General features: G+C 37.6%; 2 protein-coding genes across 4 annotated transcripts in view; one reads left to right on the top strand and one right to left on the bottom strand.

Moving 5' to 3' along the window:
• The window catches only part of LOC144979669 (sorting nexin-17-like), a 73,534-nt gene that overhangs the window by 28,450 nt on the left and 18,969 nt on the right, over positions 1-26,115 (bottom strand). The window contains exons 1-5 of one of the 3 annotated variants that reach the window (XM_078926516.1): positions 9,027-9,216; positions 8,034-8,108; positions 7,132-7,249; positions 5,019-5,083; positions 1,414-1,524 (exon numbers count right to left, since the gene is read on the bottom strand). The exons of 1 other annotated variant lie outside the window; for it this stretch is intronic. In XM_078926516.1, the coding sequence (XP_078782642.1) occupies positions 1,414-1,524; positions 5,019-5,083; positions 7,132-7,249; positions 8,034-8,108; positions 9,027-9,083 (426 nt within the window). In that variant the 5' untranslated portion in view covers positions 9,084-9,216. Of the gene's footprint in view, positions 1-1,413; positions 1,525-5,018; positions 5,084-7,131; positions 7,250-8,033; positions 8,109-9,026; positions 9,217-26,115 lie in introns of those variants that run through there. One more of the 3 variants, XM_078926518.1, reaches the window with a different exon arrangement.
• LOC144980177 (stromal cell-derived factor 2-like protein 1) lies at positions 13,704-23,552 on the top strand. Its single transcript, XM_078927751.1, has 4 exons — positions 13,704-13,834; positions 18,990-19,102; positions 19,786-19,868; positions 23,354-23,552. The coding sequence occupies exons 1-4, from the start codon at positions 13,771-13,773 to the stop codon at positions 23,550-23,552; spliced, it is 459 nt and encodes a 152-aa protein (XP_078783877.1). The 5' UTR covers positions 13,704-13,770.

Below are 26,115 nucleotides of genomic sequence, written 5' to 3' on the forward strand. Positions count from 1 at the left end.
AGAAGAAGAAGAAGAAGAAGAAGAAGAAGAAGAAGAAGAAGAAGAAGAAGAAGAAGAAGAAGAAGAAGAAGAAGAAGAAGAAGAAGAAGAAGAAGAAGAAGAAGAAGAAGAAGAAGAAGAAGAAGAAGAAGAAGAAGAAGAAGAAGAAGAAGAAGAAAGAAGAAGAAGAAAAGAAGAGAAGAAGAAGAAGAAGAAGAAGAAGAAGAAGAAGAAGAAGAAGAGAAGAAGAAGAAGAAGAAGAAGAAGAAGAAGAAGAAGAAGAAGAAGAAGAGAGAAGAAGAAGAAGAAGAAGAAGAAGAAGAAGAAGAAGAAGAAGAAGAAGAAGAAGAAGAAGAAGAAGAAGAAGAAGAAGAAGAAGAAGAAGAAGAAGAAGAAGAAGAAGAAGAAGAAGAAAGAAGAAGAAGAAGAAGAAGAAGAAGAAGAAGAAGAAGAAGAAGAAGAAGAAGAAGAAGAAGAAGAAGAAGAAGAAGAAGAAGAAGAAGAAGAAGAAGAAGAAGAGAAGAAGAAGAAGAAAGAAGAAGAAGAAGAAGAAGAAGAAGAAGAAGAAGAAGAAAGAAGAAGAAGAAGAAGAAGAAGAAGAAGAAGAAGAAGAAGAAGAGAAGAAGAAGAAGAAGAAGAAGAAGAAGAAGAAGAAGAAGAAGAAGAAGAAGAAGAAGAAGAAGAAGAAGAAGAAGAAGAAGAAGAAGAAGAAGAAGAAGAAGAAGAAGAAGAAGAAGAAGAAGAAGAGAAGAAGAAGAAGAAGAAGAAGAAGAAGAAGAAGAAGAAGAAGAAGAAGAAGAAGAAGAAGAAGAAGAAGAAGAAGAAGAAGAAGAAGAAGAAGAAGAAGAAGAAGAAGAGAAGAAGAAGAAGAAGAAGAAGAAGAAGAAGAAGAAGAAGAAGAAGAAGAAGAAGAGAAGAAGAAGAAGAAGAAGAAGAAGAAGAAGAAGAAGAAGAAGAAGAAGAAGAAGAAGAAGAAGAGAAGAAGAGAGAAGAAGAGAAGAAGAAGAAGAAGAAGAAGAAGAAGAAGAAGAAGAAGAAGAAGAAGAGAAGAAGAAGAAGAAGAAGAAGAAGAAGAAGAAGAAGAAGAAGAAGAAGAAGAAAAGAAGAAGAAAGAAGAAGAAGAAGAAAAGGAGAAGAAGAAGGAAGAGAAGAAGAAGAAGAAGAAGAAGAAGAAGAAGAAGAAGAAGAAGAAGAAGAAGAAGAGAAGAAGAAGAAGAAGAAGAAGAAGAGAAGAGAAGAAGAAGAAGAAGAAGAAGAAGAGAAGAAGAAGAAGAAGAAGAAAGAAGAAGAAGAAGAAGAAGGAAGAAGAAGAAGAAGAAGAAGAAGAAGAAGAAGAAGAAGAAGAAGACAAATCCATTATCAAAAGAGATGCTTATATTATTTATTTCTTTAACCATGATGATGATGATAAAAAGTTGACCAGTCCGTCCGTACCTCTAAGACATCATCTGTCTGGTCAGTGGACATCAAGCTGACCGTGATTTTATGTCCATTGACCAAGAACACGTCCAAGGACACGCGTACGGCTTCCTCTGTCTGTGACTCCTTGAAAAATGGATTTAAAATTGAAACATTTTAATCTTTTTTTTTTATTTTTAAAAAAAAAAAAAGAAGAAGCGTTTATATCGAGCAATATCCACTCAACATGCTCAAAGCATTTTACAAAGGGTCCCTGACCAACAGTAACATGTACAACCAGACATGACACAATATCAGGGCTGCCAAGTTCACAAAATCAGACATCACGGGTAATCATGCCAGGTGGTGATAATGATGGAATAATAACCGTGATCTGATATGGGATATGGATGGTGATAATGATGGAATAATAACGGTGATCTGATATGGCATATGGATGGTAGTAATGCACTCAACAAATTGTAGTGACAAAAGAATTATGGCTACAAAAAAAAAGTCTATAATGACCAATTGACAAATAATTTAGCACTATAGTGCCAATGTGACTAGAAAAATGGTTCTTCTTCATAGTGCCAAAAATATCTGGTCCCTTTTTTTGAGGAATAAGGGATCAAATTAAAAAGTAAGCTGTGGAGGCAACGAAACAAATATTTAAAAAAAAAATAATAGATTTAAAAAATAGTAAAAAAAATTTTTTATTTATTACATCAATTCAGGGAAATGCAGGACATTTGTGCCTTAAGCGGGACGGCGGGACACAGCCTCAAAATGTGGGACTGTCCCATAAAATGCTGGACACTTGTGCCTTAAGCGGGACGGCGGGACACAGCCTCAAAATGTGGGACTGTCCCATAAAATGCTGGACACTTGTGCCTTAAGCGGGACGGCGGGACACAGCCTCAAAATGTGGGACTGTCCCATAAAATGCTGGACACTTGACAGCCCTGCTATATTCTTTTCTTTTTTTTTTTGAGACAGAGACAACGCTGTTAACAGCCAGTTACTCATTTTCCACCTCAGTATGGTGAGAAAATGTGAGTAAAGAGCCTTTTCCAAGGACTCAACGATGCACCCAGCGAGGCTCAAACCCAGGACCTTCCGATCCGAAAGCGAGTGTCATACCACTAGACCACATAGACGCAATATGAATGCATTTAACACTTCTTTGCTTTTTAAAACTGGCACATTTTCATCAACATTAAACTCCAACAAAAGAGAAAAAAAAAATTACACCCCATAATCTTTATCATACACTATTCTACAACTACCCACAATCTTTATCATACACTATTCTACAACTACCCACAATCTTTATCATACACTATTCTACAACTACCCACAATCTTTATCATACACTATTCTACAACTACCCACAATCTTTATCATACACTATTCTACAACTACCCACAATCTTTATCATACACTTTTCTACAACTACCCATAATCTTTATCATACACTATTCGACAACTACCCACAATCTTTATCATACACTATTCTACAACTACCCACAATCTTTATCATACACTATTCTACAACTACCCATAATCTTTATCATACACTATTCGACAACTTCCAAAAATAAGTGTCATGACAGTCAATAGATGGAACAGTTTAAAGTTCAAAACCAAAGCTCACAAAGTATAAATCATTTTAAAAATGTCTGACAGGAATTTCCATAACTTGAATAGTGGATTCGATGAATGAGTTTTTGATTGCTCAAGGAAGTAAATGATGATCATGTCAGGAAATTCTTGGCTTCAACATTTCTCCTCCTCCTCCTCCTCCTCCTCCTTCTTCTTCTTCTTCTTCTTCTTCTTCTTCTTCTTCTTCTTCTTCTTCTTCTTCTTCTTCTTCTTCTTCTTCTTCTTCTTCTTCTTCTTCTTCTTCTTCTTCTTCTTCTTCTTCTTCTTCTTCTTCTTCTTCCTCTTCATCTTCTTCTTCTTCTTCTTCTTCTTCTTCTTCTTCTTCTTCTTCTTCTTCTTCTATCCCAAAGCATTTTGACCCAAGCAATCCTTTCTATGATGTGTCAGGTTATGCACGCCATCAAAAACTGCCGTCACCTCAGCATGAAGGAAAATAAATAATCCATTAAACAAATGCCCGATCTAAACAGGACTCTTCCTTGTGGTGCAAGTGGGCAAATATGGAAGTAAATAATCTTCACCAAGGAAAATAAAATTGAAATTACACAAAGTGGGGCTCAACCCCCCCTCCCCCCCCCCCCCCCCCCTTCTCCCTCCCCCTCTCTAACATCAACCACTTGACATCTCAATCATATATCCAAAGTAACAAAGTACAAATAAAAATTATCCCAATGAGATCTGAACCTACAACCTCAAGATCCAAAGGTGAATGCTTATCACATTACCATCAGCTCACTCAAAAAAAAAAAAAAGACCAAGATATTACAAATGTCATCTGCAGAGCAGCGCCACAAGTTGGCAAAAAAGGCAAATGTTTTTTACTCCATGAGATGCTGATAGGCTAAAAAAAAAAAGAGTTTATATATAGCACAAGATCCACTAAACATGCTCAAAGCACTTTACAAAGGGTCCCTAGCCAACAGCAACATGTAACATGTAGAACGAGACATGATGCAAATAAGCGATATTACAATTTTTCGAGACAGAGAGAACGCCGTTGCCGGCCAGGTATTCATATTACAATCGAGTACGGTGAGAGAATGTGAGTAAAGAGCCTTCTCCAAGGACTCAACTATGCGCCGAGTGAGGCTCAAACCCAAAACCTTCCAATCCAAAGGCGAGTTTCACACCACTAGACCACATATCCAAACACTGCTCCAAGACGAAGAGGAAATTTTATTTACTTTCAAAATTCTCGTTACAGTCAAAGATTTGAAAAGGTTGACATGAAACATTACACGGTGACGGGCAAAGCAGGTTCCATTTTTGGAGATGATGTTTTGTTTTGTTTTGTTTGTTGTTTTTAAAGGTTTTACGGCGCTTGCAACACATTTAGGTTATATCAGCGCCAGTAAAAAAGAAGAAAATGGGAGAGTAAAAAAGTTCTAGAATTACAATTAAAGCACCCAAGAAAAAGTAAGACAAAGGGGAAATGGGAACAAATAAGGATCAGATGTAGATTCCAAGAGCATACCATCAATGTACTTAGTGTGAGATCACCTATAAGTCTCATCCAGACACAAGCACAAGATCCAACAAAGAGGAATACACTCAAATGCTTACATTTCATTATACATTAAAAATAACAAATATAATAATACATGACAGAGAGATGATTTACAAGGAAAAAAATATCATCTCCCAAAACAATAACTATGCATTTGACTGTTTCCCTCCTAGCCAAGGACTCCGCCCATGGTCAGGACAAAACCAAGCAATCCCACACTAAGACAAAGACAGAATGCAAAGTGAAAAACAGCTATAAGGGGATAGAAGACATGATAAGTACCTCCCTGCCCACTGTGGAGGTAGGGAACCCCACCCAGGAGATAATTTTTTCTTGTTTTTTTTCTTATTGCTTTGTCCTGCACCGTCTCATATACACTTTTACAGATTTCTATCTTACACCAGTGCCTGCTCCCTAATGTGTTGCTTTGGTATTATCAATATTACCAGTCCATTATAATTGTATCTACCTGTTGTGCTGTGAGCAGAAAGTTGTTGAAAAGGTTACTGTTGCTGATTTGAGGATCTTGACTCACTGAAAAAAAATCAAATAAATAAATTTTATAGAGTACCAGTATCCACCAACTTGTTCGATGACATGTTTCAAGATATAGGTGTGATATGAGAATTGTAAGAAAATTAAATGTTACAATTTCAAGAAAATTAAATGTTACAATTTCAAGAAAATTAAAAGTTACAATTTCAAGAAAATTAAAAGTTACAATTTCAAGAAAATTAAATGTTACAATTTCAAGAAAATTAAATGTTACAATTTCAAGAAAATTAAATGTTACAATTTCAAGGAAATTAAAGGTTACAATTTCAAGAAAATTAAATGTTACAATTTCAAGAAAATCAAATGTTACAATTTCAAGAAATTAAATGTTATAATTTCAAGAAAATTAAATGTTACAATTTCAAGAAAATTAAATGTTACAATTTCAAGAAAATTAAATATTACAATTTCAAGAAAATTAAAAGTTACAATTTCAAGAAAATTAAATGTTACAATTTCAAGAAAATTAAATGTTACAATTTCAAGAAAATTAAATGTTACAATTTCAAGGAAATTAAATGTTACAATTTCAAGAAAATGAAATGTTACAATTTCAAGAAAATCAAATGTTACAATTGTAGACCGTTTATTTACAAGAAATGCTGACACCAATGGAATATGAAGAATGTAATTTTGAAACATTTCACTTCATGTAAAAAATCTTATCTTATCCTTGTTTTGTTTTTTCAAACAATTTTTCTCTATCAACACAACCACATTCATGACTGGAATCACCAGTGACATGTACAGACATTTTGTCACAGTCTCACATTGATAGAGCTTAAAATTGAGCTTTTATATAGCGCAATATCCACTAAACGTGCTCAAAGCGCTTTACAAGGGGTCCCTGGCCAACAACAACACTAAAGACATAGAACGAGACACGACTCCTATTAGGCGATATTACATTTTTTCGGACAGAGACAACCCTGTTAACGGCCAGGTACTCAATTAACACACGAGTATGGTGAGAGAATGTGAGTAAAGAGCCTTTTCCAAGGACTCAACTATGCGCCGAGAGAGGCTCGACCCCAGGTCCTTCCGATCCGAAAGCGAGTGTCATTCCACTAAACCACATAGCCTCACATCACAGATAATTGTTAAAAGTAAAGTATAAAAATGAATAGAACAGATTTAAAGAAGAAAATAAGATACATTTCACATAACGTTTTGGGCTCAAAACACTTCTCCAGCCAATAATATAAACAGTAAAACATGTTTCTACATCACTTGAAATCCAAACAGATGGCAGAAGATTGTTAATGGTCTTTCTATCTCTCGTCTGTGAAATAGTACAACATCACAATAAGCCAAGTTTATTTTTGATCAAATAAGTGGCTATGTAGTCTCGGAATGGAAGGTCCAGGGTTCGAGACCCGCTCTGAACAGCGCGTGGTTGAGTCCTTGGAAAAGGCTCTTTACTGACTTTCTCTCACTGTACTCTGGTGTAGAATGAGTACCCAGTTGTAAACAGCGTTGTCTCATCCTACATGTTAAGCATTGCTGGGGGCCCCTTGTAAAGTGCTTTGAGCACGTTTAGTGGATATTGCACTATATGAATACTCTAGTTTTTGAAAGCGCAAAGAGCACCACTATGCGTTATAGAAATGCTATTTATAATTATTAATATAATGGAGTTTTTGGTAACTGGATTGGTAGAACATTTGACTCAGGCTAAGGGAATGGAATCGGTCTCCAAATCTACCCAGGCTTTTTCTGACCCCTCTGACCTCTGTCCATCCAGGGTTGGTTGAGTGATTGGGTGGCAATGTAGATATCATATTATGTCTCTAGAAAATTCTGCATTTGGAGTTTACTTTCTCTCTCTGGGTGTAAAAATAACATTTAAAATTCTACCAAACATGATAATAAAATATATCTTTTGGGTTCAAATTCAGAGAAAAAAAAAAAAAAAAAAAGATAGAAAAGAAAATGAAAAAAAAAAAGCATCTTAAAGAAAAACTTCTACCAACACGAGTAAATGGGAAAATTTTCACATTATTATCTAAGAACATTTTCCCACTTACCGAGTTGAATGTATCGCTCCAGGGCCATCCGACGCTGTTCTACTTCTGCAGGAGAAAGGGCAAGCAATTTTTTCTTTGGGAATTCGGGGAGAGAGAAACCCCCATATTCTTTGCGTAGCTGTAAAAAGAGGAGACATAAGGATTTTTTTAAGAAGAGAAAATAGTGAATATATTTAGAAAAACAATTTTTTAAAAAATTATTAAATAATCAAAAATACTTCAATCCAGGAGGCAAGACTTAACTGATTTTTTACGCCAACACATCGAAGACTGAACTCCAATAAAAAAAACATTTCGAATTGACAGTTTGGAAAATGCACAGGGGTATTCTAACATATTGATTCTATAAATATGCGGAAAATCTGCAACCATGAAAGTTAACTTCTTTTCATCAGTAGGAAAAGACCTCCAAAAATTAGTTGCTTTTCTTTACCTTAGTTTGTGCTATTTACAGTTTTGCTCATTTTCTAAGAGTAATCTATTGAGGATGAAAATCTGACACAGTATTTAAGTGCCTTGCCAAAGGACACACAACCACTGCCACTCATCTGAACATGCTGAACGATGCTTGACTGTTGTAACAAGACGTGTCACTTAAAAACACAAAAACACCAATATGTAAATTCAAACATCTTCAAGTATCCATTATCACCCTGCACCATCAATGACTGGAATGCTCTTTCCGAATCGTGTGTGAATCAAACACAACAGATTTAGACAAGTTCCAGTGAAGATTATCAAAATTCTTCAGCCTAAACACCAACAATGGCTGCCACATTCTACAACTCTCCCCGCCCTTGAATACAAATACTCAAAATTGAGTCAACTCCGGGAAACATTCAGATTCAGACACCATAAAAGATGTTTTACATTGACAGTAAATAAATCCGAATCAAACTCACCTCATCGTGAAAGCTCCTCAAAAGTTTGTATCTTGCTTTACAATGGAATACACCGTTGACGAAAATATTATAAATCTGTCAAAAATTAAAAAATGAATAAGGAATTACTTCCATGTCGAAATTAGAATATTACACATTACTAGAAGGCATGCACGCCTCATTTTTCATAGTCATAGCAACTGTAAAAATAGAACCTATTCTATAGATAGTGTGCGTTTGGCTAATAAGATCACAGCATTGCCATCCGGAAGTAAAACGGATCAACACACAAAACTATGCATAACCTTGAACATTTAATAGTCTGGTTAATACAGTTTAGTGAGAATTACTCATAAACGTGGATAGCAAAAATCAATAACAAAGACCTGAGTGATGTCATCTTCATTCTATCTATTGTGGGTTGAATTTAATGAAAAATTCCTGTTTAACATTTGATCGCCACTAAAACTAAGACTTCCTCAAACAGCCTTTATTGGGATTGATTGATTGAACAAAAAAAAAACCCCCAAAGAAAACAAGAAAAAAAAAAAAAAAAAAAAAACCTAAACACAATGAAATGCTTTAAGTTTAAGGTGATCATATTCATATCCACCCCTTTTTATTTCCCATCTTCGTATTGTCAATCGACTCGAACTCTAGGCTCTCTAGTCTAGCCAATGCATTAACTAATAAATAATGCATTCACTGTAACTGTATGACTGTATGATGATGTGTATGTATGTATATGCCAGTCCACCAAGTCAGTGATCTGATCGGATTGTGATGTCCACCTCACTCAAAAATTTGTCTTTATCATATGGCGTAAATATTAATATTATAGATATTAAACTGTGGGTCAAATACGTCAAATTCAATTGGAACTCCACAAGCACTATAAGTATATATATCATTTTTTAAAAATTATATAATTGGCCAAGAAGAGAAGTCAAGTCAAAATAAAAACATGAAGATGGATGGTCAGTTCCTTCACGAATGTATGAAAATCATCCTTACCGTAAACGTGCCGTTTCCATCTTTTACTTCTTCTGTATCAGGAATGGAGAAGTGCATCTTGATTGAACATCAAAGACTGCCAGTTTGTTGGGGAAACCAACTCTACATCCAGTCTCTTCTTAAGGAAAAGGGTTTTTATTTCGCGGAAGATGAACACTCCCCTTCACCCATTTTTTAGTGGTGATCACGTGATTTTTAAGACAGATATTTATCTCCTCGTTTTGTTTTGTCTTCGTAATTTTAATGGCATTCTCTAAGGCAAAGAAAAAATAATCTCTCTCTCTCTCTCTCTCTCTCTCTCTCTCTCTCTCTCTCTCTCTCTCTCTCTCTCTCTCTCTCTCTCTCTCTCTCTCTCTCTCTCTCTCTCTCTCTCTCTCTCTCTCTCTCTCTCTCTCTCTCTCTCTCTCTCTCTCTCTCTCTCTCTCTCTCTCTCTCTTTTCTTCATCCATTCTTTTTCTTGTAAGTTTAAGTCGTATAGAAAGGGAACTCATCATTATCCTCCTCATCATCAACACCATCATCATCATCATCATCATCATGATCATTACCACCACCACGGTCACCACCATCACCACCACCATCATATCATCCACATCATCATTACCACCACCACCATCACCACCATCGTCATCATCATCATTACCACCACCACCACCACCATCACCACCATCGTCATCATCATCATTACCACCACCACCACCACCACTACCGAAAGAGACAACCATCACCACCACCACCATCACCACCATCGTCATCATCATCATTACCACCACCACTACCACCACCACCACCACCATCACCACCATCGTCATCATCATCATTACCACCACCACCACCACTACCGAAAGAGACAACCATCACCAACACATCTCAAGCCATCATGACACACAGCACGACAAAGCGGAAACCAACCAAACAAGGAAGGGAAAAACCGAGATTTTCCTCCCAAATCCTTAAAGCTAAGTCAATACAACATTCTTGTTACCCCTTTAAAGGCAGGGTTCGTTTTTACGCGAATTGGATTCAATAGTCGGATGTCACGTCGCCCAGTAACGGCGACCATCGTGATTCTAAACAAAGAAAATCGGTACTTTTTACTCTTCATGCTGGCTAGAACTTTTCATATGTCTTGTGATCAGAATGTGTAAAAGTCAAAACATGATCAGATTTATAATGTTTGTTTTTTTCCTCTGGATACACTCGGAGAAACATTTAATAAGGGCGTCGGCCATTGTTCCGATAGTTACGGTGTCACCCAGCTCTTTGTTATTGTTTTGCGACCACCATTTTGGGTGATTAGTGTTCTCACTAAAATATAGAAGCTGTGCGCTTGGCTAAGAATCTCACAACATTGCCATCTGGAAATATAACGAACTAACACAAAAAAATTATGTGTAACCTTGAACGTATAATATAGTTAATACAGTTTAGTGAGAATTGCTCATAAAGATGGATGACAAAAAAAAAACAACCCAATAACAAAGACCTGAGTGACGTAATCTTCGTTTTATCTATACGTCAATCAGACGATTGGCTCTTTGCGTCGAACCAAAAAGTTCAGAGCATCCTCCAGCAACAAAGAGATGAGTGACGTTAATTTGACGTTAAATTGACGTCACTCCGCTCTTTGTTATTGTTTTTAGCCAGCCATTTTTATGAGCAGTTCTTTTCAATCAGACTTTAGGTAGTATGACGTCACTCAAGTCTTTCTTATCGTTTTTATTTTTTGCCATCAGCGTTTATGAGAATTCTCACTAAACTGTACCAGACTATAAACCTTCAATGTTTCACAGTTTTGTGCGTTGGTCAGATATAGATAGCATGCGCTTGGCTAAGAAGCTCACAACATTGCCACCCGGAAGTATAACGGAACAACAAACAAAATTCTGTGTAACCATGAACGTTTCTAGTCTGGATAATACAGTTAAGTGAGAATTACTCATAAACGTGTATGGCAAAAAACAATAACAAAGACCCGAGTGACGGCAACTTCATTCTATCTATACATCCGGATGACAATGTTGTGAGCTTCTTAACCAAGCGCACACTATCTGTAGATCTTTTTTTTTTTTTTTCCAGCTACGTTTCTTGTCTAGTCGTTGTAATAATACTCAACCCTGAGCTTTGAGCAACAGTTCGAGTCCCCCATCAACGGCGCAAAATGGTGTCTTTTGGCAAGAACTCTTCACTCACATTGTCTCACTACACTCAGGTGTAGAATGAGTACCTGACCAGTAACAGCGTTGTTATCTCTGGAAAAAATTGTAATTGCCCCACTTACTTACTTACTCTCCGAACCAGCGACCACCTGAGCTCTCGCCGTTCGATCTTGTGCCATGACGTAGAAGTTCGACGTGTTTTGTAGTTGTTCCAGGTGACTTTTCAGTGTGTTACTGATGCTTGGATTTGGTGGACGAATGTCATCGCGCCACAAAGGCATCATGTCATGGGTTTTCCTACATTGTATTTTAGCTGGCTTGGGAATTAGGACACCTTATTAATCGCACTGAGCACGTTAAGTGGATATTGCGCGAAATAAAATTAAGCTCATTTTAATTTAATTATTTTGTTTTGTTTGACTTTTGTTTTGTTTTTGTCGTTGTTTTGTTCTGGTCTTTTTTTCTTTTTTTTTTTTTGTGTTGCTTGTTGATATCTATTATTTATTATTATTATTATTATTATTATTATTATTATTATTATTATTATTATTATTATTATTATTTTTTTTTTTTTTTTTTTTTTTTTTTTTTTTGGTTCTTTTTCTTTTTGTTTGTTTTAATTTACCCTTTGTTGATATTTATTGTGTTGTTGTTGTAGTTGTCGTCGTTGTTGTTATTATTATTATTGTTGTCGTTGTTGTTGCTGTTGTTATTGTTGTTGTTGTTGTTGTTGTTGTTGTTGTTGTTGTTGATGATGTCGATGTTGTTGTTGCTGTACTGTAATTGTTGGTTTAAACTCTCGGCGACCAATTGTAAGAGTTCCATTCATGTTACATCCGAACATCAAATTACGCTTGTCTCCAGGTCCAAAGATGATAACATGAAATGTCACTGGATTTGCGTTCAAACGGATCTGACGCACTGATGCAGCCGTATAGATAGAACGAAGATGACGTCAATCTGGTCTTTATTATTGTTTTTTGCCGTCCGCGTTTATAAGTAATTCTCACTAAACTGTATTAACCAGACTATAAAGGATCAAGGTTACACATAGTTTTGTGTGTTGGTCCTTTATACTTCCGGATGGCAATGTTGTGATCTTCTTAGCCAAGCGCATACTATCTATAGAAAGAATGATGTTGACGACACCCGGCTCTTTGTTATTGTTGTTTTATAACGCCAGTTTGGTGATTAGTGTTCATTAAAGTCCCTCTTTCAGACTTTAACCGTTTATGGTTATTGCAGGACTTGCAGTTAAAGAAATGTAGCGATAATATGACTTGCATTTAAACGGACAGTCCGAGTAACAGTTCAAAACTAAAAAACAGCCGGGAGGCAGACAAATGACAACACGAATACCGACCGTTTTCTGTTTTGATTTCAAGCAGTAAGGTGATGTGTATTCAATCCTCTTTCATCGTGATTGGTGAAGGTATGTGTGGAATACTCACCTATTCTGTCCGCCAGATCAATCATAACAACAAACAACCACTTTCATAGTCTGATCCGGTACAGAAATCCAGAGACGGGATATTTATGGAGTGGCAACAGAAGGAACGAAATTGACGTCACTCAGCTCTCTTATTATTTTTAAACTGCCCGGCAGTGATTAGTTCTCACTCAAGTATGTAAATCAGACTATACACGTTCAATGCTCTACCATCAATACTCAAATGCCGTGTTATTTGTTTATTCACGCAAATATAACACATACCCCCTCTGCTTCCCCCCCCCCCCCACACACACGTTCGTATGCAACACTAATAATAATAATAATAATAATAATAATAATAATAATAATAATAAGAAGAAGAAGAAGAAGAAGAAGAAGAAGAAGAAGAAGAAGAAGAAGAAGAAGAAGAAGAAGAAGAAGAAGAAGAAGAAGAAGAAAAGGAGGAGGAGGAGGAGGAGGAGGAGGAGGAGGAGGAGGAGGAGGAGGAGGAGGAGGAGGAGGAAAAGGAGGAGGAGGAGGAGGAGGAGGAACACGAAGAAGAAAAGGGGGAGGATGATGAAGACGAAGAAACGGAGAACGATGACGACGACGACGACGACGAGGAGGAGGAGGAGGAGGAGGAGGAGGAGGAGGAGGAGGAGGAACAAGAAGAAGAAAAGGGGGAGGATGATGAAGACGAAGAAACGGAGAACGATGACGACGACGACGAGGAGGAGGAGTAGGAGGAGGAGGAGGAGGAGGAGGAGGAGGAGGAGGAGAAGGAGGAGGAGGATATCTTTTTAGCTACAGGTAGAGATTATATTTTTGTTTTGATGATGATGAATGTCACATGGATAATGGTGATGCTGATGATGATGATGATGATGATGATGATGATGATGATGATGATGACGATAATGTCCGATAATCACCATTATCATCATCATCATCATTATCATAATAGCGTAGCATCTCTATAAAACTAAAAGATAAAACTAAAAAGCGAAAAGATTGACAACCGACGCAACCGACTTATAATAACAAGAGCTCTCCTAAATCTGAAATAACAAATGGGTTAAAAATCAACCCTTACGTGGAGAACAGCTATTCAACGAAATTTTACCGTTATAACAAGCCTGAAACGGGAGTCATAATGTGGTCTCAAACATTATTCACTGTGTTGATCATCCCTTTAATTGATCAAATATCAAGTTCTCGTAAGTAGTGTATGAATATTAATCAACGTTTCTACTTTCAGTTTTAATTATGAACGTTGCTCATCTTACTTTAATTTACCGTACCGGCACCGGTCACAGAACTTTTACTGAACTACTGTCACTGTCACTGTCACTGTCACCAGCCAGCCACCACTCCCATTTTGATCTCAATCATACACTTTAAGCCACCCTACCTGCCTCACATAATCTTCGGGATAGGTGGATTCATTCAATTATTATCGGTTTTACTTTTGATTAGGTCCTCTCACTCCCACACACACACACTACACATACACTATACACACACACACATATATAATATATAGAGAGCTGCGCCGGTGTTACCAATACTTAGCTACTATACCAGGACAAATCATTCGTTTGGACAGAAAAATAAATAAAAAACTTACCGCTTACCGTCAAAAGCAGTTTAGATTTGAAGATGCATTTGTTTTCTATCAAAAAACATTCGGTAATGGACAATCCTTGATGAATTTCAAAAGTTGTGTTGAAATCATATTCTAATCGGTTTCATTTTTAAATCCTCGCGAAATCGTCTGGGTCCCCGTTTCTGTATCAAGGTTCCGCCTAGCCAGGCAGGGTTGCCAGATCATTTTTGAGTAAGAGACCAAACTAGCTATAGCAAGATGCCAGATTCCTCGGCAGGAGCCCAAATCGCAAATACCACCAAACCCACCTTAGCCTCGCGAAAACTCTTTAGATTTGTTAAACAATTTAGATAGGATAAGGAAAATTCGTATATATAGAAGCATTAGCAAATGCAATCTGTGGCGTTAGCACGTGGCCAAACCAAATTTTGGGAGACCAAATGGCTTGGGAAAAGGCCAAATTTCTCAAATTTGGCCACCAGGAGGCCAAACTAGCAACCCTGACCCCAGGTTTTTAAAAAAGTTTACCTATTAGGAAAAAGATACGGAACCATAGATAGGTATGCAATTTGGTGCATTAGTGCAGTAAAAAGGCCTTTTTTTTCTTTTATTCAATCAACTTGACTGCTGGTGGACCCTAGGCCTCTCTACAAGTCCAAGAAATAATACTCACTTTTTCTCTGCTCCAACGAAAATATCTACCCCCTACCGGTCTAATTATTTGTAGCAGACGACAAATTTCTCAAAACGGTCACGTGACACTGTAAAAACAACACAGGAAGTCCATGAAAGCTTTTTTACGGCATTCCCTTTGAACCGTGTAAACAACAAAATTTCGTTTTCATTCGACTCAACGGGTCAGATTGGCCGGTATTTTTTAACGAACTTAAGTTCTGAAAAATCAAAATGTTTCTTAGAAAGGTGAAAGATGCTAGTTTTTGAAACAGAGGTAGGTTTTTAAAAAAAATCTTTATATTTTACGTGAATGCATGCTCAAGGCGAGTTGGACGTGCAGCGGAGGTTGGTCGGCCAAAGGCGAGGCTCTCTATATATATAGAGAGCTGAGCCGGTGTTACCAATACTTAGCTTCTATAACCAGGACAAATAATTCGTTTGGACAGAAAAATAAATAAAAACTTGCCGCATACCGTCAAAAGCGGTTTAGATTTGAAGATACATTTGTTTTCTATAAAAAAACATTCGGTACTAGACAATCCTTGATGAATTTCAAAAATTGTGTTTGAAATTATATCCTAAATATTTAATGATTCTTTCCTCGCTAAATCGTGTGTTTTTCACGTCTGACCCATAGGTTGGTGCCCCCTAGTGCCAGCCGCCTGCCGCGCAATAGCCGCGCAAAACAAAGGTTTTTTAAAAAGTTTATTGAGAAAAAGATACGGAAAAAAGTGTCCCTAGATAGGTATGCAATTTGGTGCATTAGTGCAGTAAAAATTGGTGCGCAAAATTAGTTCGTAGCGGATGCAAGACTGTGTGTGTGTGTGTGTGTGTGTGTGTGTGTGTCTCTTTCTTTTTTTTTTTTTTTGGGAGTGCCTACGTACACGGTAACGGGGCATCTAGCCTCAGGATCTACGTACACGTAAACTGGTTTACCGTTGCAACACAAGCAATAGATGGTCCCGCTGTCGTGACCGCGCGCGCTCATGTGTGTGTGTGTGTGTGTGTGTGTGTGTGTATGTGTGTGTGTGTGTGTTATTTAAAAAAAAATAAAAATAATTTTAACCATTAATGGCGAGATTCCATCTTACACTCCCCAAACTCCAGATCTTAGTCTTAATGTTATCATTAAAAGACAAGCTTTGCGATTTATAGTTTAATTGAAGCCCGAGTCGAAATATACTCTTACTACTGCTCTCTTGGTAGAAACGATCTATTCTGCATAAGCCATCTGGAGAAAAAAATCAGTGTCACTGTAAAAGGTTAAAATTTCACGAAGTACGCACCGTGAACACCGCTGTAACAATCCTTTGATCTACGTCATCAGGCAACCCATTGTTTCTTTCATCTTTTCCCATTCCCCCTTACTATCCCCCCCCCCCCCCATTCCCCGCCCATCTCTCTCTCTCTCTCTCTCTCTCTCTCTCTCTCTCTCTCTCTCTTTCTCTCTCTCTCTCTCTTGTCATAGTGTTATCCCTTCCCCTTCCCATCTCAATGTAAAATGAAAACGTTCTGTTGTTTGCAGATACATGTATGATTGTTTTGTTTTTTCTCTCTCACTCGGCTAGGATTAAAAACCAAGACATCAGGTAATTGGTGTCTAATGCCAAAGTATAGATTCTCTCTTTGGCCAATTTAGTCACGCATGTGGCAGCCCAGCTATTTATTATGTTCTGCCTATAACACACAATAAGTGTGATTTTGGGGGTGGGTACGAAAGAAATCAAGGTCATAAGTAACCGTGCACAAGAGCTGTATAGGGAATTGGTTTCTGGGGGTCTTGCAAATACCAAATATTTTATGGAAAGCTCTTTCGAACTCCAAGACGTCTGGTTTGTTTTGCTATCTTGGAACAAACGAAACAGAGATGTCTTGATGTGTGACCTAGTTGTCTGATTTTGTGACCTGGATGTAAGGTTTTGTGACCTTGATGTTTCCTTTTGTGTGTGCAAGCCATGCGGGTAAGTACAGCGATAGCTTGCCAGTTGAGGAAAAAAAAAAAAGGAAGAAGCAGCGTATCCGCATTTGAAAAACAAAACAAAAAAACCTGAAAAAACAAAACAACTTAACCTTTTAAAGGCGAATATCAATCTTACTTGGACCAAAAATAAAATCTTACCGTTTTCATCAAAAGACAAAAAACAAATTACAATTTAAGAATTTGAGCTTTTATAGAGGGCAATATCCACCCAACGTGCTCAAAGCGCTTTTTATCAATATTCTTACTGCTCTTATTCTTATGGTGGAAACGTTTTTTTTTTCTGCGTTAAAAAAATAATATAAATGAAGACTATTATTTGAAAACAAAAAAAATCAGTGTCACTGGCAAAGGGTTAATTGCAGTCCTCCTGCATCCTGTGAGAATCCTACGGCACTTGCTAATCATAAAAAAGGAAATAGCAGCAATCAACAATACTAAGGTGAAAAAAAAAGAAGAAAAAAAAGGTGGGTAGGGGGGAAGAGCAAACCCAGTAGCAATGCAACCTTTTAGCGGCGAAATTCGATCTTTGACCTAACACCAAATCTTCTATCATCAAAAGACAAGTAACGGCAAAACGATTATAGACAATTGAAGTCCGAGTTGCGATAGTCTGACTGCTCTCTTGGTGGAAACGCTGTATTCCCCGTTAACAATAATAAAGATAAAGCAAACTATTATCTAAAAGTAAAAAATTAGCTTCGCCGTTAAGGGGTTAAGAACACCTGCAACTGCTGCCAGCATCCTTGAGATGCTCTACGTCACCCAAGGTCACCACGTCTCCCTTTCGTCTTCATGCAACACCCCCCCCCCCCCCCCCCCCTCACCCTTCACTCTCATGGTGGTGGTGGCGGCGGATAAAAAAGGCCTTTTTTTCTTTTATTCAATCAACTTGACTGCTGGTGGACCCTAGGCCTCTCTACAAGTCCAAGAAATAATACTCACTTTTTCTCTGCTCCAACGAAAATATCTACCCCCTACCGGTCTAATTATTTGTAGCAGACGACAAATTTCTCAAAACGGTCACGTGACACTGTAAAAACAACACACGAAGTCCATGAAAGCTTATTTACGGCATTTCCTTTGAACCGTGTAAACAACAAGATTTCGTTTTCATTCGACTCAACGGGTCAGATTGGCCGGTATTTTTTTAACGAACTAAAGTTCTGAAAAATCAAAATGTTTCTTAGAAAGTTGAAAGATGCTAGTTTTTGAAACAGAGGTAGGTTTTTAAAAATAATCTTTATATTTTACGTGAATGCATGCTCAAGGCGAGTTGGACGTGCAGCGGAGGTTGGTCGGCCAAAGGCGAGGCTCTCTCTCTCTCTCTATATATATATATATATATATATATATATATATATATATATATATATATATATATATATATATATATATATATATCTTCTTCTTATTTTGATTGCCCACAATCAATTGGTTGATTATTATTATGGCAAATATGAAACTGCTTTCTCATCTCTCTGTATTGTATTCCTTGTTTATAATCGTTAGTCTAAAATTAATTTCCAGGGACATTCAGGGGTTGTCAGTGTTGGTTTGTGTAGGGTCAGAGTATCATCTGCATAGCAACTTGCCAAAAAAGCATCATTTGTGTATATATATATTACACACACACACACACACACACACTCTCTCTCTCTCTCTCTCAATTGTTTGACATTTTCACAATGCTTAATTAAAAAAAAACAACTTGAGCTTTTATATAGCGCAATATCCACTAAACGTGCTCAAAGCGCTTTACAAGGGGTCCCTGGCCAACAGCAACACATAACATGTAGGACGAGACATGACGCCTATCAGGCGATATTACAATTTTTTGGGACAGAGACAACGTTGTTAACGGCCAGGTACTCATTTTACACCTGAGTACGGTGAGAGAATGTGAGTAAAGAGCCTTCTCCAAGGACTCAACTATGGGCCAAGGGAGGCTCGAACCCAGGACCTTCCGATCCGAAAGCGAGTGTCATACCACTAGACCACATAGCCGCACAATTAACCAGCCATATCAATGCCTTAGAATATAATCATGGTAATATTGCCCAAATGACCACTTGTTTTTTTTTTTGTTGTTTTCTTTCTGTTTTGTCAACAGGGTTTGGATATGATTTTGTAACGTGTGGTTCAGCTTTGAAAATATTGAACTCTGAAAGTCAAGTCCGACTTCATTCTCATGACGTCAAATACGGCTCAGGAAGTGGTCAACAGGTGAATTAGAATTTTATTTTTAAAAACTCAAAAAACGTGAGTTTTGTATAGCGCAATAGCCACCAAAAGTGCTCAAAGCGCTTTACAAGGAGTCCCTAGCAAACAGCATGTAGGACGAGACATGACGCCTGTTAGGTGATACACACAATGTTTTTTCCGACAGATGCAACACTGTTAATGATCGGGTACTCATTTTACACCTGAGTATATTGAGAGAATGTGAGTAAAGAGTCTTTTCCAAGGACTCTACTATGCTCCGCTCAGAGCTGGACTCAAACCCAGGACCTTCCGATTTGAAGGTAAGTTTCATACCACAAGACTACATAACCGCACAAAACACTTTACATTTATTTTCTCTCAAATCATAATGATCCCAGTTATTTATCAGGTTATAAGTTAGAAGTACCTTTCCATATTTGAGCTTTGAGCTTTTATAGAGTGCAATAACCACTAAACGTGCTCAAAGCACCCGGGATCAATCTTGGTCCCTTTGTATGTGAAGCGAGTGCTCTACCAACAAAGCCATTGGGACCCCCTCCCCTCCCAAGAAAAAAAAAAATAATAATAGTAACAGAATTTCATTACTTGTGCTATTCGTACATAAATCTTAAAAAGTAGAAATGGACAAGCTGAATCGGTAAGCTTGGGAGTGTTGTAGTATTACAGTATTTTCCGTTTTCCAGTCTGTTACAGGTGTATCAGCATCCGATGACCACAACAGCTACTGGCAGGTGAGGGCCAAAACTGGAGCTGCTTGTAAAAGAGGGTAAGTGAAACAAGATGTCAAAGGTCAAAGGTCACTTTCATGACATACAACAGGCCTCGAAGTGGACCGGGAAAAGCCGGGAAAATCGGTGAAAATTGTCTGGGGCCGGGAAAAAGCAGTGAGAAAAATTTAGGTGAACAACAACCCAACATGTATTCTTCCGCGTAATCATTACCCAACCTGCGAACGATCGGCTCAGAGCATGGCAGCAGCCTCTTATGGTTTCCTCACACTACTAGGCCCTATGTTATGACGATCGACCCAATCAGCAAAGTCCGGTCCGCATTCGTAGAGTACACAGACTATTACCATGTTTCCTGTGCATGACGTAATTATAGTGGTTTAGAGTCATCGCTGAAACACTGGAAGTGGAAGACGGCAATGGGATAGTTGCGTCAGTGTTGAATAAATTATCCAGGCACGGTTGATAAGTAAAAAAAAGCCAAATTATGTTGTAGTTACATTTGAAACAAACAAAGTATATCACTGATCTCGTCTCTTTGAGATATAAAGAATGATATAAAAATCAAGAAAATCGGCCGATAAATAAAAAAGTTGCTAAAAAAATCGAAAATAAACAAAACCAATTTTTAAAATCGAATTTATTCGTAAAACAGTTGGTTTTCAACCGATTTTTCTGAAACAAGGACCAATGTTCTTCTTTTTTCAAGCCGATTTCAACAATGTGACTTTCAAATTCCTCAGAATTATATTTTTTACTTTTAGATTTTAGCTTTTAGGCCTACTTATATTCCTTGCCACTTGCACAACAATAGCGTAATACATCGACGGCGAGAAGCGTCTTTGTTTCGACCAGCCGGTTCGGTTAGATAGCCTGTGATTGGTCGAAGACTTAAAGACGCTTGATTCACTCAGTCGACTCATCATTGTCGACAAGACAGGAGTGCTAGAAACACACATCCCTCCCCTCATCTTAGTAGTGTGTGTGTGTGAGCGTGTGTGTTGTGTTTTTTTGTTTTTTTTTTGTGTTTTTGACTTGGTCATGAATGCAATTGTTAGCTAAGCTAAGAAAGACGGTCGACGTCCTTGGGCTACTTTAATTAATTTTCGTGACTTGTTATTCAATTATTTGGAGATGGCAGATTAAGGTCGTTTACTCATTGTAATTTGTACTAAGTTTGTTTTGTCTGTCTCTAGATTAACTAGCTTTATTTCATTCATGTGCAATTCAATAAGTAGGCCACAAGTCTTTGGACGCTACTTTCTCTCTCATAGTAATATTCAAATGTCTTTTTCTCTCTATTGATTTCTCTTCTCTTTGTCTCTTTTCTCCCCATTTCTCTCTCTCTCTCTCTCTCTCTCTCTCTATCTGTCTCTCTCTCTTTTTTTAAATATTTTTTTTGCATGTTGTAGGAGGCCTAGACTTTACAGGAATACGTCCAAGTATTAATAGCCAGAGTCAATATATTTCTTTCTCTCAGTCCCAGCCACTCTCTTTTTCACTCACATCTCTCTCTCTCTCTCTCTCTCTCTCTCTCTCTCTCTCTCTCTCTCTCTCTCTCTCTCTCTCTCTCTCTCTCTCTTTTTTTTTCTTTTTTTCCCCCACGGATGGTGTAGGCTTAGATACTGGATGGCTTGTTATAGTAATATGTACTACGAGTCAATAATTTCCCCCTCTTTTCTGATTCTCTCTCTCTCTCTCTCTCTCTCTCTCTCTCTCTCTCTCTATATATATATATATATATATATATATATATATATATATATATATATATATATATATATATATATATATATATATATATATATATATATATATATATATATATATATATATATATAGGTAGTGGTAACTGGTCTAGAATTGATGAATATGCTTGAAAATTACTACCTTAAAATTTTCCCTAGAGCATGGAAAAAGCAGGGAAAAATATTTTCCTGAATCACTTCTAGGCCTGTATAAAGATATTTTGAGAAAACAATGAAAAAAAAAAAAAAAATTACTCCCCTTTCGCAACGGCACGATAAGATCCCGTCGTCTAGGCATTCCATGAAGGAATATAGATAATCCATCAAACAAGATGTCTGATGTCAACAGGAATCACCCATGTTGTCATAGTGAGATCCCGTCGTCTAGGCATTCCATGAAGGAATATAGATAATCCATCAAACAAGATGTCTGATGTCAACAGGAATCACCCATGTTGTCATAGTGAGATCCCGTCGTCTAGGCATTCCATGAAGGAATATAGATAATCCATCAAACAAGATGTCTGATGTCAACAGGAATCACCCATGTTGTCATAGTGAGATCCCGACGTCTAGGCATTCCATGAAGGAATATAGATAATCCATCAAACAAGATGTCTGATGTCAACAGGAATCACCCATGTTGTCATAGTGAGATCCCGTCGCCTCTGCATTCCATGAAGGAATATAGATAATCCATCAAACAAGATGTCTGATGTCAACATGATTCATCCATGTTGTAGAGGTCGGCCATTGAAAATTTGCCATCAGCATGTCAAAACATCACTGAGAAAAAATTGATTTGCCCTTAGAGTTGCCAACACATGAAGCAGTCTAGTAGTACTACTATCAACGTTTGTTATAACTGCAGTCTATAAATGCTTTTAAAAACAGTCTTGATTAATTTTGGTCAGACCAAGAAATCATATGTGACAACTTCAAAGCAAATTTTTTTATTAACTGGAAGTGGGGCAGATATGCAGCCAAAATTGATAGAGTCCAATGAAGAGGAGTCTTAAAGGGATTTGTATCAGAAACCAACTGTAAGTAATTATGAGTAGCAACAATAATTTTTTGATGACAAAGGAGGTACTCATCTCTATTTTCAACACACATGTGTAGTGTGTTATACGCAACACATTTGGTGTAGTGTGTTATAGTTATATGCAGCACATTTGGTATAGTGTGTTATAGTTATATGCAACACATTTGGTGTAGTGTGTTATAGTTATCAGTGCTGATGGTTTTCCTCGGATCTGTGGAAATCTGCGATTTTGGAGTCAGAGGAGAAATTTCCTCCTTTTAAAATTACATTTTCTCGAAACAATGTGCTAGCAATGAGAGAGTTGATGTGTGGTGGAACACACAGGTACAGTTTCCCACTCTCCAGAAGTTAGCTAGAGTATCAATGATAGTCTATCATCTCAGTTGCTCTAAAATTGGGGTTTAGTGCAGTAGAAATGGGGCTTAAAGGCAATCGTTCAACAATTTCCTACTTTTTCACTTTTTGTCACCATCAGCACTGAGCTGTATGCAAACACATTTGGTGTAGCGTGTTATAGTTATATCCAACACATTGGTGTGGTGTTATAGTATTCACACATTTGGTGTAGCGTGTTATATCACTATAACTGATATCTCATTTTTGTTTTAATTTTAGTTTATCTTTATTTACCACCATACAAAATGTAGGATTTTCTGGTCTTATTTTCAATCTGTGCAAAAATGTGTTTTAATTTTAAAAATTTGTTTCCTTTTAATCTTTTCATTTTCAGGACTCCAATCAAATGCGGCCAGACGGTACGTTTGACCCACGTGACGACTCGACGCAATCTCCACAGTCATCATTTCCAATCTCCGTTGTCCCACAATCTGGAAGTGTCTGCCTTTGGTGATGATGGGGAGGGAGACGAAGGTAGGCACACGCTTGTTGTATTGATGAATACAGAAGATTGGTTGGAGGGTCAAAGGTGAAAGTGACGTACTGTGTCAGCTGATAAGTGCGATAGAGAACTGAACAAGCGTGTATGAACGGTGCCAGACAAAGCATGAAAGAAAATTGCAGGAAAAGAAAACATCCTTAAAAAACCAGTCGACCTCGACTGGGATGGAACCTCAGACCTTCTGATTATCTGTCAGACATTACAGGTATTGTAATGATAGCATGTCTGACCAGTAATCAGAAGGTCTGAGGTTCGATCCCCAGTGGAGTCGTCTGATTTTTTGGGATGGTTATTTTTTCTTGTATTTTTCTTTCTTGCTTTGTCTGGCACCTTTCATACACGCTTGTTCAGTTCTTTATCCTACACCAGTGCCTGCTCCTTAATTTAGCTACTTTGGAGAATTGAAAAATAGAAAGAATTTCACTATGGGTTGGGGGGTCTTCTGACCTCCTATGATAGGCATAGAGGTCACTTGCTGTGTCATATATCTCCTGTATGTGTCAGTGCATGACATAATCAGTCGTAAGGTGAAACTTTTGGATTTGCATTTATTTTTTTTTCTAAAAGAATATCCTCCCCAGAGCATTTCAATCTTTATTTGAAGTAAATCGGGTGATTTTTCATGAAGTTATGGTCAAATGTATGGGAAAGGTATCCAGCAACTTTTCTCAAATTTAAACTTGACTAGCTGTAAAAAAAATTAGAAGTGAAATTAAGCTTAGATGTACAAAAAGGGTTGATTTAATCATTTATGACAAGAACTCATTTTTGATAAAAAAATTGACCTTCTAACTAAACTTGGCAATATCTCAGTTCAAACCTTTTCACCATCCAACTGATTATGTCATTCACTGTAACATATTTGTTTTCCCTTTCCATCTTGCTCTCTGTCTTCGTTCTGGATTGATGTTTTTAATGGTCCTGGCAGGGATCCTTAACTGGGAATGAGGCAGTTGAATATAGTTCTTTGTTGTTTTTTTTTTTGAGAGATGATATTATTTTTTTTACCTTATGCCTATGATGAAAATAAAATTAATGCATGGTGCTGAAGTGGTCTAATTGGATTTATTGGTGCTGAAGTGGTCTAATTGGATTTACTGGTGCTGGTCTAATTGGATTTATTGGTGCTGAAGTGGTCTAATTGGATTTACTGGTGTTGGTCTAATTGGATTTATTGGTGCTGAAGTGGTCTAATTGGATTTACTGGTGCTGTAGTGGTCTAATTGGATTTATTGGTGCTGTCGTTGTCTAATTGGATTTACTGGTGCTGAAGTGGTCTAATTGGATTTACTGGTGCTGAAGTGGTCTAATTGGATTTACTAGTGCTGAAGTGGTCTAATTGGATTTACTGGTGCTGGTCTAATTGGATTTACTGGTGCTGAAGTGGTCTAATTGGATTTACTGGTGGTGAAGTGGTCTAATTGGATTTACTGGTGCTGAAGTGGTCTAATTGGATTTACTGGTGCTGAAGTGGTCTAATCGGATTTACTGGTGCTGAAGTGGTCCAATTGGATTTACTGGTGCTGGTCTAATTGGATTTACTGGTGCTGAAGTGGTCTAATTGGATTTACTGGTGTTGAAGTGGTCTAATTGGATTTATTGGTGCTGGTCTAATTGGATTTTTTGGTGCTGAAGTGGTCTAATTGGATTTACTGGTGCTGAAGTGGTCTAATTGGATTTACTGGTGCTGAAGTGGTCCAATTGGATTTACTGGTGCTGGTCTAATTGGATTTACTGGTGCTGAAGTGGTCTAATTGGATTTACTGGTGTTGAAGTGGTCTAATTGGATTTATTGGTGCTGGTCTAATTGGATTTTTTGGTGCTGAAGTGGTCTAATTGGATTTACTGGTGCTGAAGTGGTCTAATTGGATTTACTGGTGCTGAAGTGGTCTAATTGGATTTACTGGTGCTGAAGTGGTCTCATTGGATTTACTGGTGCTGAAGTGGTCTAATTGGATTTACTGTTGCTGAAGTGGTCTAGTTGGATTTACTGGTGCCGAAGTGGTCTAATTGGATTTACTGGTGCTGGTCTAATTGGATTACTGATGCTGAAGTGGTCTAATTGGATTTACTGGTGCCGAAGTGGTCTAATTGGATTTACTGGTGCTGAAGTGGTCTAATTGGATTTACTGGTGCTGAAGTGGTCTAATTGGATTTACTGGTGCCGAAGTGGTCTAATTGGATTACTGGTGCCGAAGTGGTCTAATTGGATTTACTGGTGCCGAAGTGGTCTAATTGGATTTACTGGTGCTGAAGTGGTCTAATTGGATTTACTGGTGCTGAAGTGGTTTAATTGGATTTACTGGTGCTGAAGTGGTCTAATTGGATTTACTGGTGCTGAAGTGGTCTAATTGGATTTACTGGTGCCGAAGTGGTCTAATTGGATTTACTGGTGCTGGTCTAATTGGATTACTGATGCTGAAGTGGTCTAATTGGATTTACTGGTGCCGAAGTGGTCTAATTGGATTTACTGGTGCTGGTCTAATTGGATTACTGATGCTGAAGTGGTCTAATCGGATTTACTGGTGCCGAAGTGGTCTAATTGGATTTACTGGTGCTGGTCTAATTGGATTACTGGTGCTGAAATGGTCTAA

This window comes from Berghia stephanieae, chromosome 9 (assembly GCF_034508935.2).
Source record: "Berghia stephanieae isolate SIO BIC M18660-M18661 chromosome 9, UCSD_Bste_1.3, whole genome shotgun sequence".
Classification (NCBI taxonomy): Eukaryota; Metazoa; Mollusca; class Gastropoda; order Nudibranchia; family Aeolidiidae; genus Berghia; species Berghia stephanieae.